At 38.8% G+C, this 13,076-nt stretch overlaps 1 protein-coding gene across 2 annotated transcripts in view; it reads left to right on the forward strand.

The window, feature by feature from the left end:
* The first annotated feature begins 2,565 nt into the window (after positions 1-2,565).
* TBC1D23 (TBC1 domain family member 23) overlaps positions 2,566-13,076 on the forward strand; it is a 55,765-nt gene continuing 45,254 nt past the window's right edge. Inside the window, exon 1 of one of the 2 annotated variants that reach the window (XM_025873370.2) lies at positions 2,566-2,820. In XM_025873370.2, the coding sequence (XP_025729155.1) occupies positions 2,768-2,820 (53 nt within the window). In that variant the 5' untranslated portion in view covers positions 2,566-2,767. The remainder of the gene's footprint in view (positions 2,821-13,076) is intronic. The other variant, XM_025873374.2, reaches the window with a different exon arrangement.

Genomic DNA, 13,076 nt, shown 5'->3' on the forward strand with positions numbered 1-13,076 from the left:
AATATTTTTACCAGAGTATAAAGCAATCACTGATTTAATTATACTAGACATGAACATTATGATTGAGGATTAGCAACACCTTAACCAGTGAACAACTGCTTGTCAAGTCACTGATATAATAGTTATTTTTATAAGTTGAAACATTTTTTATTTATTTATTTGACAGAGAGAGAGAGAGAGAAAGAGCACAAGCAGGAGGAGTGGCAGAGGGAGATCCTGACTTGGGGCAGGGGGGGCAGACGGCAGGGCGTTGGATCCCAGGGCCCTGGCATCAGGACCTGAGCCAAAGGCAGACACTTAACCGACTGAGCCACCCAGGAGCCCCAACATAATAGTTTTTAAAACCATTTTATTTTTTATTCTTTTAAGATTTTATTTATTTATTTGACAGAGAGAGAGAGACAGCGAGAGAGGGAACACAAGCAAGGGGAGTGGGAGAGGGAGAAGCAGGCTTCCCGCTGAGCAGGGAGCCCAATGTGGGGCTCTATCCCAAGACCCTGGGACCATGACCTGAGCCAAAGGCAGACGCTTAACAACTGAGCCACCCAGGCGCCCCAGTTTTTAAAGCCATTTTAGAAAAGCTTCTGAAAACCCACAAACAATTGAAGGGACACAGTGGAAGTCTTGAAGTTAGGATGGTATACTGACCTAGATTCATGCCTTTTATTCTTTTTGATGGTTGTCATCAAACCCCTCATTCCATGTTAAAAGAAATTTTCCCCATGGAAGGAAAAGATCCTGGGCTTGGAAATGGGTGTAATAACATGTGGTTCTGCATCATCCCCCTTTTGGGAAGAGAGTAAACATGTTTTTGGTTGTTAATGAAATGTCTGGACTATGCTTTCTACTTATTTTAGTCAAATAGTTTTAAAATTATGAAAAATTCTGTGTACTAAAATATAGACTCTATAAAGAATAGTGAACACCTACTGTACTACACTTCTCAGCTCTTAAGAAACAAAATATTAAAAATATAACAAGCCATTTCTTCCCCTTCCCCCAAATGTAATTCTCAGAACTGCAAAACTTTCCGAAGATAAAACCTTGTCCAAACCTCTGCACTAAGAGACTTGACCAAACTCTAGCATGGTTTCTAGCAACTTAATACCATGTCCCTAGGAGGATTCTAGCCCCTCACGGAAATCCAGCTTCTCATTAAAATGCCTGATTGAGAAAGTTCAACTGCCAGGAGAATTCACTCTTTCTTCTAGCCAATCCTGATGATAGGTTCCTGACCTCTCTTTCTTGGAGCATTTATTAGAAAGGGTTTACAACTGTGAATATGTTTCTCTTACAACTTAAAAGTGTCCTTCTCAAGGATCTGAGAGTCATTTCTTTGAAATGTAATCATCAGGAATGATAGGGCCACTGTCCTTCAGCCTCTGTGGGAGGATAGAATCCTAACTTCAAAAATTGCCAGCTAGCAGACAGAGCAGGCCTAATCACACACTGGCTAACCCTTTGTAATTTTTCACTGCTCTGACTCTAATGAGCCCCCACTCTCCCTACTCCCTCATTCTCCCTTTAAAACCTCTAATCACCTCTGCACCAATTGGAACGGAGCTCAGCTCTTTCCCGTACTGTCAGTAGTTTCTGAATAAAATCTGTTTTCACTGCTTTAACTAATGTCTGGCTGTATGAGAAATGCCATTCCAGTTTTTCTATCCTTCCCCTTCATTTTTAAAAGCACATATGCATCTATTCATAAACAGTATATTGTTTTGCCTATTTTTAACACCAAATATAAATGACACCATACCTTACCTAAACTTCTGCAATCTGTTTTGTCCATTCAACATTATATTTTTCCGATTTATTCATATTGCTACATGCATCTCTACTTCATCGGTGTTGGTTTCAAGGCTTGGAAAAGCATTTCCCTAGGTCCATCCTCCGGAGCTTGTGCCCACCCGGAATGGTAAGGGGAGACAAGAGGCTGCTGCTTTGATGGTGGTGGTGTGGACCTAGTTTGGACGTGGAGGCCAAGGTGCCCACACTTGTGGAGTGAACTGGAAAGGAAGTACGGCGGGAAGAGAAAAAACGTGGCAGCTCTATTTGGGACTCCAGAAGTTCTAGATATCTGAATTTAGATTTGACCTTCCAGGTTATTAGGTTGGACCATATTTCCTTTATTTTTAGAGCTTGTTTTCAAACAACTAACTTCTAAGTATTCAGGCAGAAAGTATGTGGCCTCCATTTGTACTTTTGACCGCGCCCCACAAATAGGGGTGGGCGTGACCTTTCTTACACCCAACTCTTTCCGCAAACCGAGTTGTTACAGCAGGAAATGACTAGTGTGGCTATCCTCCTACCTTCACCTTCCCTGTGGAATTCTCCTCCCTCCTACTCTCTCCACTAGTTAGGACTCCCAACCCTGATTTTGTTAAGAAGGACGCCAAGACGTAATGAAGAAGCCAAAGGGACGCTAAAAAGCGACGCTCACAAGGCCTTTCACCAGGTCACGCTCCCTCATCAAGGTCCGCCCACTCTCCCTACTCCCTCATTCCGTCCGGGTCCCCGGGGCATCCTGGGACATGTAGTCTTTGAAAGGGCACAACAGCTTTGACTAAGTCTCCTCCCCCAAGCTGCCTTTCGCCGTGGGGATGTCGTGACGTTGCGTTCCTCCCGTCTCTTGCCTCCTTCCTCTTTCTTTTCCTCTCCAGAAGCTCAGTCCCAGACTTCCGAGAATCTTTTACGACATTGGGTCTCCGAGTCGGTCCCGGCGCCGGGTCCACTTTTCGGCAAAGAGACGTGGACGTCAACAGCAATGGCGGAAGGAGAAGAGGTCCTGTTAGGGCCAACGTCAAGCAGTGACGGCTGGTGAGTGAAAGCCCAGGGCTGATTCTTATTGCCCCTCTATTCTTCCTTCTCACCATCTTGCCCGTCCTGGAGGCACCGGCAGGCGCCAGCGTGGAACGGGAAGACCCGTCCTGGACAAAGTCCACTGCCCTGCCCCGCCCCCTCTGCCGGCTGGGTCTTTTCAGCCAATTCCGTCAAGCCAGAGGGGCTGAGGCCCGACTCCAAGGGAGAGGGGTGTCGCCCAGGTACTGGGCCTCAGTTCGGTCCCCCTGTTTCGTTCACCGGTCCAAAACGTGCTGGAGAGGGTGGCTTCAGGGCTGGGTTTGGCCGGAATATGTGGCCCTGGGAGTTAGAGTAGGTTGGTTCGGAAGGAAGTTGCGCCGATATAGATCTGAGGCTCTAGAATACCATTTGAAGACACTTGAAATTACCACCGCTACCTTTGCCTGAGAGGTTGAGAGATACACCCAGGGAGGATCCCTCCCACAGAGTTCAGATGTTTTTTATTCTAGTTTTTATTGTTTTGCATTTCAACAGTTTCCACTATTCGTCTCACACAAGTCGTCTTTTTTCTTACGACCACTTTCCTCACAGCTGTCTTTACAGCTTTGGATGCTTTCTGGACATTGCTCTTGCTGCTCCCAAGCCTTTGCGTGCTTACCTGACTTATACTCAGGGTTGTGGGGAGGAGGGACCTCCAATAATTTTCGGTGGACTTTAGTCATCCAGTGTCGTTAATCTTTGGGAAAGGCTCCCACTTTTGAAATAGTTGATCTTTAAAATACATTTTTAGGGACGATATCATAAAAAAATATGAAACCCTTAGAGGCTTTTTGAATTTTTCTATTTAAGTATATTGACCACATGTATTAGATAGTTTTAGATTTGCTCTTTCATCACATGACGTGTATACAGCTCATGTAATAAAGCTGTTTGCCCAAAATTATACAGGACATTTTAGACATGGACTTTAATCCTTGAGAAAGAAATGGAAATCATTGAAAGGGATAGATAATATAGTAACTGAGAAACTCAACTCTCAGTTAGCAGACATCCATTATCACCTTAGTGCATGCATGTACTCTCCAAGGTGTAAGAGGAAAACTTAACCGGTGACCTACATGTAGTTTCTTTTCTCAATTTGCTTATATTGGAGCTGTGACAGTTACACTCAGTAACAAGGTAAAATTGATCCAGCTCTTTGGGAATGTGAGTGAAAGTGTTATGGGATTTGGGGGGGGGGGGGCGCAGAAGCCACTTCATTTGCAGTTATTGGAGAAAGCTTCATGGAAGCAAAGGTGTTTGAATTAGGCCTTGAAAAATCAACAGGATTCAGACTAGTGTTGTCCAATAGAAGTATAATGTGGGCCACATATGTAATTTAAAATTCTCTTTTTAAGATTTATTATTATTATTTTTTTAATTTTTAAGTAATCTCTACACCCAACCTGGGGCTCAAACTCACAACCTGAAATCAAAAGTCACATGTTCTCTCAACTGAGCCAGCCAGGTGCCCCTATAATTTAAAATTTTCTAATAGCCACATTAGAAACTAAAACAAAAAACAAAAAGCAGTTGAAATTATTATATCCAAAATATTATTTCAATCATTGTCAAAAGAAACCAATTAGATAATTTTACATCTTTTTTTGGTAACAAGCCTTCAAAATTCAACATGTATTTTACCTTTACCCAACATCTCAATTGGATCTAGCCACATTTCAAATGTTAAATAGCCACACATGGCTAGTGGCTAACATTGGATAGTGCATTCAGATTAACAGATGGGAAAGGCCTCTGAATGGAGTACTAGTATGAGTATGGACATAGGCAAGAAAACTAATGATTATTTGGAGAGTGAGGACTAGAACTTCATGAAATTTGCTGTCTTGGAAGTGTGAATTTTTGTATCATAAACCTTCTCTGTTCAGCTTATTGGAGGCCCTGAGAAATGTTTCTAGAGTTAAAACATCTTTGAGAAGTTCTTAGGAGGATTGTGAATATGAGCCTGATTCACAGAGGCAAGGAACATGGAGCTAGTGACTTTCAATTTTTGTTGTTTATATTTTCATGAATGGAGGAACCCTGAGTCGTTCCGTGATTTCTGCTCTCCTTTCATTCTCATGTAATCTTTCTCCTTTTTCTCTGCTTACTCCACTCCGGGGTGTCCCCTAGGAGTGAGTTTGAGTACAATCAGAGAAGACATTTGGATTTGGAGCCATAGATTTGGTAAAGCCTCTGTTCTTAGACTAGTGAATGGATTGTTATGGAATGGGCAGGGTTTACTCTATCCAAAAAAAGTCACTTTTTTTTTTTTTTTTTTTTTTTTTGTAGAGAGTGTATGTGGTGGTGGTGGTGGTGGTGGAGGGGCAGAGGGAGAGGGAGAGAGAGAATCTTAAGCAGGCTCCATGCTGGGCTTGATCTTTCGACCCTGAGATAATGACCTGAGCTGAAATCAAGCGTCAGATGCTTAACCGACTGAGCTACCCAGGTGCCCCAAGTCACATTTTTATTGTAACTCTTTCTGAAATGTGTTATATATCTCATTGCCTAACTGGAACTTAGCTCAGTGACTTAGGGTCATTCAGTTTACAGATGTAAGTGTGTAAGAATAAAACTAGGTTCCTGTCCTCAAGGAATTTGTGGTCTAGTTAGAGGAGGCACATTTAAGAATATCAATTACTATTACACTTCAGTATTACAGTGAGACCTATCTAGGCAGAAAGGGTGGATTGTTGCTATGTTAAATGGCCGCATACAGCCATCTCTTTTTGAGATTGCTTTTTGTTAGTTTTTTTCTGTTTTCTTTCTTTGTTAGTGATATTTCCCAGTTTGTTTTCTTAATCTGTGAAACTGGGTAGCTGACTATGTTAAAATTGTGTATACATTTGTAAAAATGGCTAAGGATGGGGCCCAAAGATCTTAAAAGTACAAGATGACACTTGCGTATTTTCAGTTATGTTCCAGGCCAATGCTTCTCAAAATTTAAATGTGCATTAGAATTACCTGGGGGGCGCCTGGGTGGCTCAGATAGTTAAACATCTGCCTTCCGCTCAGGTCATGATCCCAGGGTCCTGGGATTGAGTCCCGCATCGGGCTCCCTGCTCCTTGGGAGCCTGCCTCTCCCTCATGAATAAATAAATAAAATCTTTTTTTTAAAAAAGCCTGGGGATCTTGTTAAAATGTAGATTCACTAGATTTGCTTGGGACCTGAGATTTCTGACTGACTAGCTTCTAGGTGATGGCAATTCTGCTGCTTCATGGACCATACTCTTTAGCAAGGTTCTAGATGATGTATAGCTCAAAATCAATTGGCCAGAGGAATTTATCTCTATATGTTACCTGCTATATTTTTTCCCCTAACACATTATGCTGTAATTTATCTGATTATATGATTTGTCATTGCTGTTTACATAGTGAACTCCTCAAGGGCAGTGGCTGATAGCAGGTGGCTAAGTAGATGTTTATTGTCTAAATGACTTTTGTAAAATCATGTGCAATAACATACCAACCTGTCATTTCATATACATTTTCTGACTCCATTGTTTTTGTGAACTGTGTAATCGTCTGCTTGTATGCTCACCTTTTCAGAAAATAGCTCTCTAACTTTCTGAAACTGCGGCCAGGTAAGCTCAGAGGGTGTGGACAAATCCTTTAAAAATGTTTATAGCGAGTTTGAAATTATTATTAAAAAAAATTTTTTTTTCTATTAAGTAAACTACTCCCAATATGGGTCTTGAGTTCATGACCCTGAGATCAAGAGTCTCATGCATGTGCTACTGACTGAGCCAGCCAGGTGCCCGCGAGTTTGAAATTATTTAAATTTAAACAAGCTATTGGTTTGTAAAAGTCAAACAAATGTTAAATTTTTACAGTTCAGAGATTGATGATTACTCTTCTCGGTATTGAAGCAGTCCGCCTTGGATTTGGAACAAAAGTTTCTCATTTTCTGAGGCGTTCTTCCTGACATAAGGCCTAAACATGTAAAGTCATAATTTAAAAAATATATTTTATATACATATTAATTTTACAACTGTTGGTATCCTGAGTTTAGTTTAAAATTTTTGTACAATATTCACTTTAAAATCATGATTATAATTTATTGCTAAACTTTTCATAAAATTGTAAAAGTAGCAGTTCATAAAGAAGCTTTTATTTTTCTTTTTTTTTTTTTTTTTTTTTTTTTTAAGAAGCTTTTATTTTTCATTTGAAATGTGAATAGAATTGTTTGGGAATAATACGGTCTTTTTCAAAGTTCTGTGCACTTTGTAAATAGTGTTCTCAGTGCTTCCCATTTCATAAGCATTGAAATAGGAGAGATTTAAGGAGTAGGTGATTGCAATTTCAGACATGATATAATCAGTATATTTACATATAAGAAATATATTTAATATGAAAGAGAATGGAACTCGTTGTTTAAGAGGAATATTAGCAGCTTGTGGTTCTGGGCAGACTAGGTATTACCTTGAAGAAAAGGAAAAGGAAAATAAACCTTATTGTTTTGAATTAGGGGTTTTTAAGTGACAACTGTTTGATTTTGTAAACTATAAGCAGAATGCAGACAATGATTAGAAATTAAGAAGACTTAAAAAAAGAAATTAAGATTTATTTTGTTTATACTGTTTACATTAATGTTTTTCTTATAATTCAGATTTTACTGTTTTTTTTAAAGATTTTATTTATTTATTTGAAAGAGAGAGAATGAGAGAGAGAGAGAGAGAGCATGAGAGGGGAGAGGGTCAGAGGGAGAAGCAGACTCCCCGCCGAGCAGGGAGCCCGATGTGGGACTCGATCCCGGGACTCCAGGATCATGACCTGAGCCAAACAGTTGCCCAACCAGCTGAGCCACCCATGTGCCCCTGTTTTTAAAGCTAATTCCTAAATAATAATTCAGTTCTAGGATTTTGCTCCTGTGGATGTTAGTAATTGGTTTTTGCGTGCCAAAAAAAGTATTCAGTTAATTTATTTTCCTTTATTTGTACTTAAGGTAAAGAGTACAGGGTGCATTCCCTATCTTAGAGACAAGTCAGGTAATTCTGGAGCACCCTGTTAAGTGTGCTGCAATACACAGCCAACTTATGAGTAGGTGTCTTCTGAACAGAATTGATAAACTCTGTGTGGCAAATCATTTCTTCTGCTTATGCTACAATGTGGATTCTACTTGGTATAAACTAAAAACAGTGGCTTCCCTCATGTCTCAAAAAGCAAAACAGAGTTTAGCAAAGCATTCAGCAGACATTAACTAAATACTGGTTATATTCAAGCTTCTGTGTGGTGTTTTAGAAAAAATTTGAGACAGATTTAAAACCAGAAGCCAGAAGTTGCATTGTTCTGACTTGGTTGAATAGGATTATATAGCTTGAAAGGGGACAGTGCTTGAAGTAACTTATTTAGATATTGAGAATTATGAATGGAAAATAAATCAGTCCCATGTTAGGCTTACAAGAACAAATTGTTTCTTGTGGAAATGCAAGAGCAGTAAGTTAAGAACCAATTTAAAAAAAAGCCTATTTCCTGAAATTTCATGTATATTTGTTTTTAAGAGTCTGTCTAACCTCTGACCTGAGCTGAGAAAATGATCAGCAATTAAATCATTAAATCATTTGTTTCAAGTTTCCTCTCTCTTTCTTGAGAGTTAAAGGAGTTTTTTCTTATCCTTAAGCTAACATAGCATTTCATAGTTGGGTGGGAATACTGTAGTGTGTGCTTTTCTTGCTTTAAAGCAGTCGTTACATAAAACTAGTTGCTATGGTGATATTTAATAATTTTAGCAGGATATAAGAAAAATACTATATGTTTGCATAGGGCTTTATCTCTTATGTAATGCTTATTTATACTATCTCATTTGGCTTTTACAACAATTCTATGAGAAGGGGAAGTTATGAATTATTGTAGTTTTCTGGTTAGAGATGAGAAGACAGGCTTAGGACTGTCAGATGACAAACCCAGTTAGTGGAAAATCTGGGACTTAAACTTCTGTCTCTTTCAGCCCTGTGTTCTTTCTAAAGTTGATTGCATATATTATGTATTTCACGTATACTTGAACTTGACACCCAGAGAGAACCCAATTAAAAATATGTTAGTCCTGGGGCACCTGGGTGACTCAGTCAGTTAGGCGTCTGACTCTTGATATCAGCTCAGGTCTTCATCTCAGGGTTGTGAGTTCAAGCCCTGTGTTGGGCTCTATGCTGAGTGTGGTGCCTACTTAAAAAAGCTAAAAATAAATAAAAATTAAAATGTGCTAGTCTATGCTCAATCTTGTGTTTTTGAAAGTGTGTTTTGAAAGGCACAATATTCTAAGATATGCATTGTTGAACATATGTATCTGTGGCACCTATAAAGCTGTAAGGATATGCATAAGCTGTGTACCACATTGTCTGTCTTATATACACAAAAAGGGACAATTCATGATTGATACGGTGGGATATGATATAGAGCATTATATACTATAGCTTTGAAGCTCTTTAGTTTTCCTAATGTATTCTTATACCCTTGCCAAAAATAAATAGATTAGTTTTTGATCTTGAGATATTATGCTTATATATTCACATTTAGATAATATGTACATATCTGATGTTATATATTTAAATGTATTTGTATAATTATGTTAAATACATTATGTAAGTAATATAATTATATTACATGTACCTATATCATATAAAATAAAATTATTATATACAGTCTTTGAGAACATAGTGATATTTAATTAGAAAATAGAAGTAATTGTACAGTTTAATAACTTTATCAGCTCAGTAATTTTTCTGTTTTATTCAGGATATTGGAGAAACAAGAAACTTTTTTTTTTCTTTTTAAAGATTTTATTTAATTATTTGAGAGAGAGAGGGAGCACACAAGGGGATGGTTAGGAGCAGAGGGAGAGGGAGAAGCAGATGGCCTCCCTCCCCTACTGAGCAGGAAGCCTGACACAGGGCTTGATCCCAGGACACTGGGATCAGTATCTGAGCTGAAGGCAGATGCTCAACCAACTGAGCCACCCAGGTGCCCCAAGAAACTTGGTTTTAAAATAGCTCTCTTGTGGTTACTTTCCCCTTTCAGGAGTTTCTAAACTTTGTTTTGAGTATAAAAGTGACCCATAGAAGAATGTATTTATCTCATATAGCTGTGCAGTTAAATACTAGCAATTCTTGAGCTTTATTTTGTAGATTCTATTTAGGTTTAACCACTGACACAAAGGTAAATGAGATTCTCTTTAATCAAATTATCATTGATGATTGCACTTGATCTTAGCCAAAAGGCCGAGAAGCGATATCATTGATGATTGCAATGCAAGTTAAAAAAAAAATCTATTGTGTATTTCTTTGCCAAACTAATCTCCATTGGTAAAGTACCCTTGGAAAGACGTGCAGTGTTGTCACCTCATTTGTAGTAGTGTTCCTTTATTTTCTAAAATGATGGTTTCAAGGAAAGGAATATTGGTAGTGTTTCTTTTCTCATTACATTTTGGATAAATTTGACACTTATAGAAATAAGTAATGTGCTGTTTTATGTTGACTTGTGTTTTTATCCCATTCATTCTCCTGGGCAAAGGACATACTCTCTTTTCCAAATAAACTACTGCTTTGATGGGGTGGGGGAAACCTGGTGCATTTCTTTGTGCAGTGAAAGTGCTGGAAAGTCGGGGTGCCTGGGTGGCTCAGTTGTTGAGCGCCTGGCTCTTGATTTCAGCTCAGGTCATGATCTCAGGTTTCTGAGATGGAGCCCCACGTCCCTTGAGTTCTGGGCTCAGCAGTGAGTCTGTTTCTCCCCCGCCCCTGCATACACCTGCGCGCTCTCTCTCTCAAAAATAAATAAATAAATATTTAAAAAAAAGGAGCGCTGGAAAGTCACCTCTTATGTATAGAAAAGAACAGTATATTAGGGATTTTTTATTTTGAGGAAGCGTGAAAGAGGAAAGGCTTTGGAGCACTCTCTAAAGTCAACTTCCCATTAGTAAAGAAAATATTCTTCCATTTTGCAAGCAAAGGCTTACAGCAAATGCATTGCAACATTATACATAGAGTAAAAGTTATGAGAAGCTGCTTAAGCTGCTTTTTTTATTCTTTTGCTTAGGCAAAAATTCCTGAGTTTTTTCTTAGCAGAAGGGGCACACCGCATTGGTATCATTGGTGCAATTTGATCTACATGGATTATGGATCAAAAATAAGTCTGAAGATTTAAAGCATCTGTTCCATTTGTAGTTAGTTAATTTTAGTAGTTTACAGAGCAGCATTCTATGATCTCTGTCTCCTTTGCCTTTTGCACAGTGCTGAAATACTGTAGATACCATGTTTGGCTTGTCAAGCATAGAGGACTAGATTTACACCTTCTTGGCACAAGATCCTGCTTAAATATAAATTCTGGAGAGGGTTATATTATTTGGGAAGGGAATCTCCCAAAGCTGCTTTTGTGGATCTGATCCTGATACAAAATTTCACTATTTTTTTTCTAAACCCGGTGAATGGGATTTTTTTTTTCTCTTGGCGTTCAAATATACAACTTATTAAAATGTTGTAATAAGTGTGTCTGCTTCTGACAAAAATCCAGATAACATCAAGATTTCATAATTACCATATTTTGTTCTCATAAACTGTAAGGTATCATGGTCATTTCCTAATATGTCTCATACTGTTTGCTGTTAGAAAGTTTTGATGGAGGCGCCTGGGTGGCTCAGTCATTAAGCGTCTGCCGTCGACTCAGGTCATGATCCCAGGGTCCTGGGATCGAGCCCCGCATCGGGCTTCCTGCTTGGCAGGGAGCCTGCTTCTCCCTCTCTCACTCCCCCTGCTTGTGTTCCCTCTCTCTTGTCTCTCTTTCTCTGTCAAATAAGTTTAAAAAGTCTTAAAAAAAAAAAAAGTTTTGATGGCTTGAAGGGCTTAGTTGGGTAAGTGTCTGATGCTTGATTTTGGCTTAGGTTGTGATCTCAGGTTTGTGAGATGGAACCCCACGTCAGGCTCCATGTTGGGTGTGGAGTCTGCTTGAGATTCTCGCCCTCCCTCTGCCTCCCCCACCCCACTCTCCAGCTTGCTCACTCTCTTGCTCTCAAAATAAATAAATATAATTAAAAAACTTTCTTAAAAAAAAAGTTTTGATGGTTTGAGATTGGTATTTAAAAATAAGTTATGCATGGGTGCCTGGGTGGCTCAGTTGGTAGAGAATGAGACTCTTGATCTTGGGGTCATGAGTTCAAGCCCCGCATAGAGCTTACTTAAAAAATATATAAATAAATAAAATAAAAATGTTATACATTACATATAATGGTCGTTGAACTTCATCCATATCTACTGTAGGAGTAAATGTGTAACAAAGTTGTTTTATTTTCATTTCTACCAAATACCACACAAAATATTCAGGAACTAATTAAGGAGTATTGGTGTGGTAGTAATTTGTAACCAGTTTGCTAACAATAGTAGCAAAATAAGTTCAGACAAAGCTTTTGATGCTGATGTGTAGGGACTTAGGCATTAAGAAATAACCGGAAGTAAGGTGGCACAAAGTAAGTCATGGAACCACAACTTTACATGTGCAACTTGACACTGTTACACAATCTGGGGCTGGTGCTTAGAACTAGTTAGCTGGTCTTTTTTGAGTTTTAAGTAATTGATCAGAGGCTTGTGCATGGATGTAATATATATGTAGGCAAGCTGGCCTGTTGTGGTTTAATCTGTGCTCGTAGTGATTTACATTCCAGACAAATCCAAACAGACTGCACTTCAGAAGGAGCTGTTCCCAACTTTTTTGAGTTGGTTTCAGATAATAGGACTTAAGATAAAACTTGGAACCGCCAGCTAGATCTCCAGTACCTCGCACAGTGGCTAGTAGGTAGTTGTGCTCAATATATATTTATTGAAGGTTTCAATAAAAGAGTACTTTTAGCAGGGAAACAAAATTCAGAGCAAGGGTTAGAGAGAGGTATAGGAAAGTAATGGAAACTTGAGTGTTTTAAGAAGAGAATCTAACTTTGCAGAGTATGTAAAGAGGACAAGGACTGAGATAGATGATTTTTTAAAATATTTTATTTATTTATTTATTTGAGCACCCTGAGATAGATGATTAATGACTTTTTGGAGCAGTTTCAGTAAAAGGATGGAGGGTTTGAGTGAATGAGGAGAGAATAAGTAGAGATGAGTGGTGATTACTGTTTGCAAGGAGTTGAACTGGAAAAGGAGGGGGAGAGAGTACTTTGAAAGGGAGTAGGTCATGTAGGACCTATTTAAATAAGCAAATGTGAAAATATTTGAGGAAACAGTCATCATAGGCTATTTTGTTCTTTATATTTT

The sequence above is a fragment of the Callorhinus ursinus genome, unplaced genomic scaffold, assembly GCF_003265705.2.
Source record: "Callorhinus ursinus isolate GAN/ISIS: 27379988/994484 unplaced genomic scaffold, GSC_fseal_2.0 scaffold1, whole genome shotgun sequence".
NCBI lineage: Eukaryota > Metazoa > Chordata > Mammalia > Carnivora > Otariidae > Callorhinus > Callorhinus ursinus.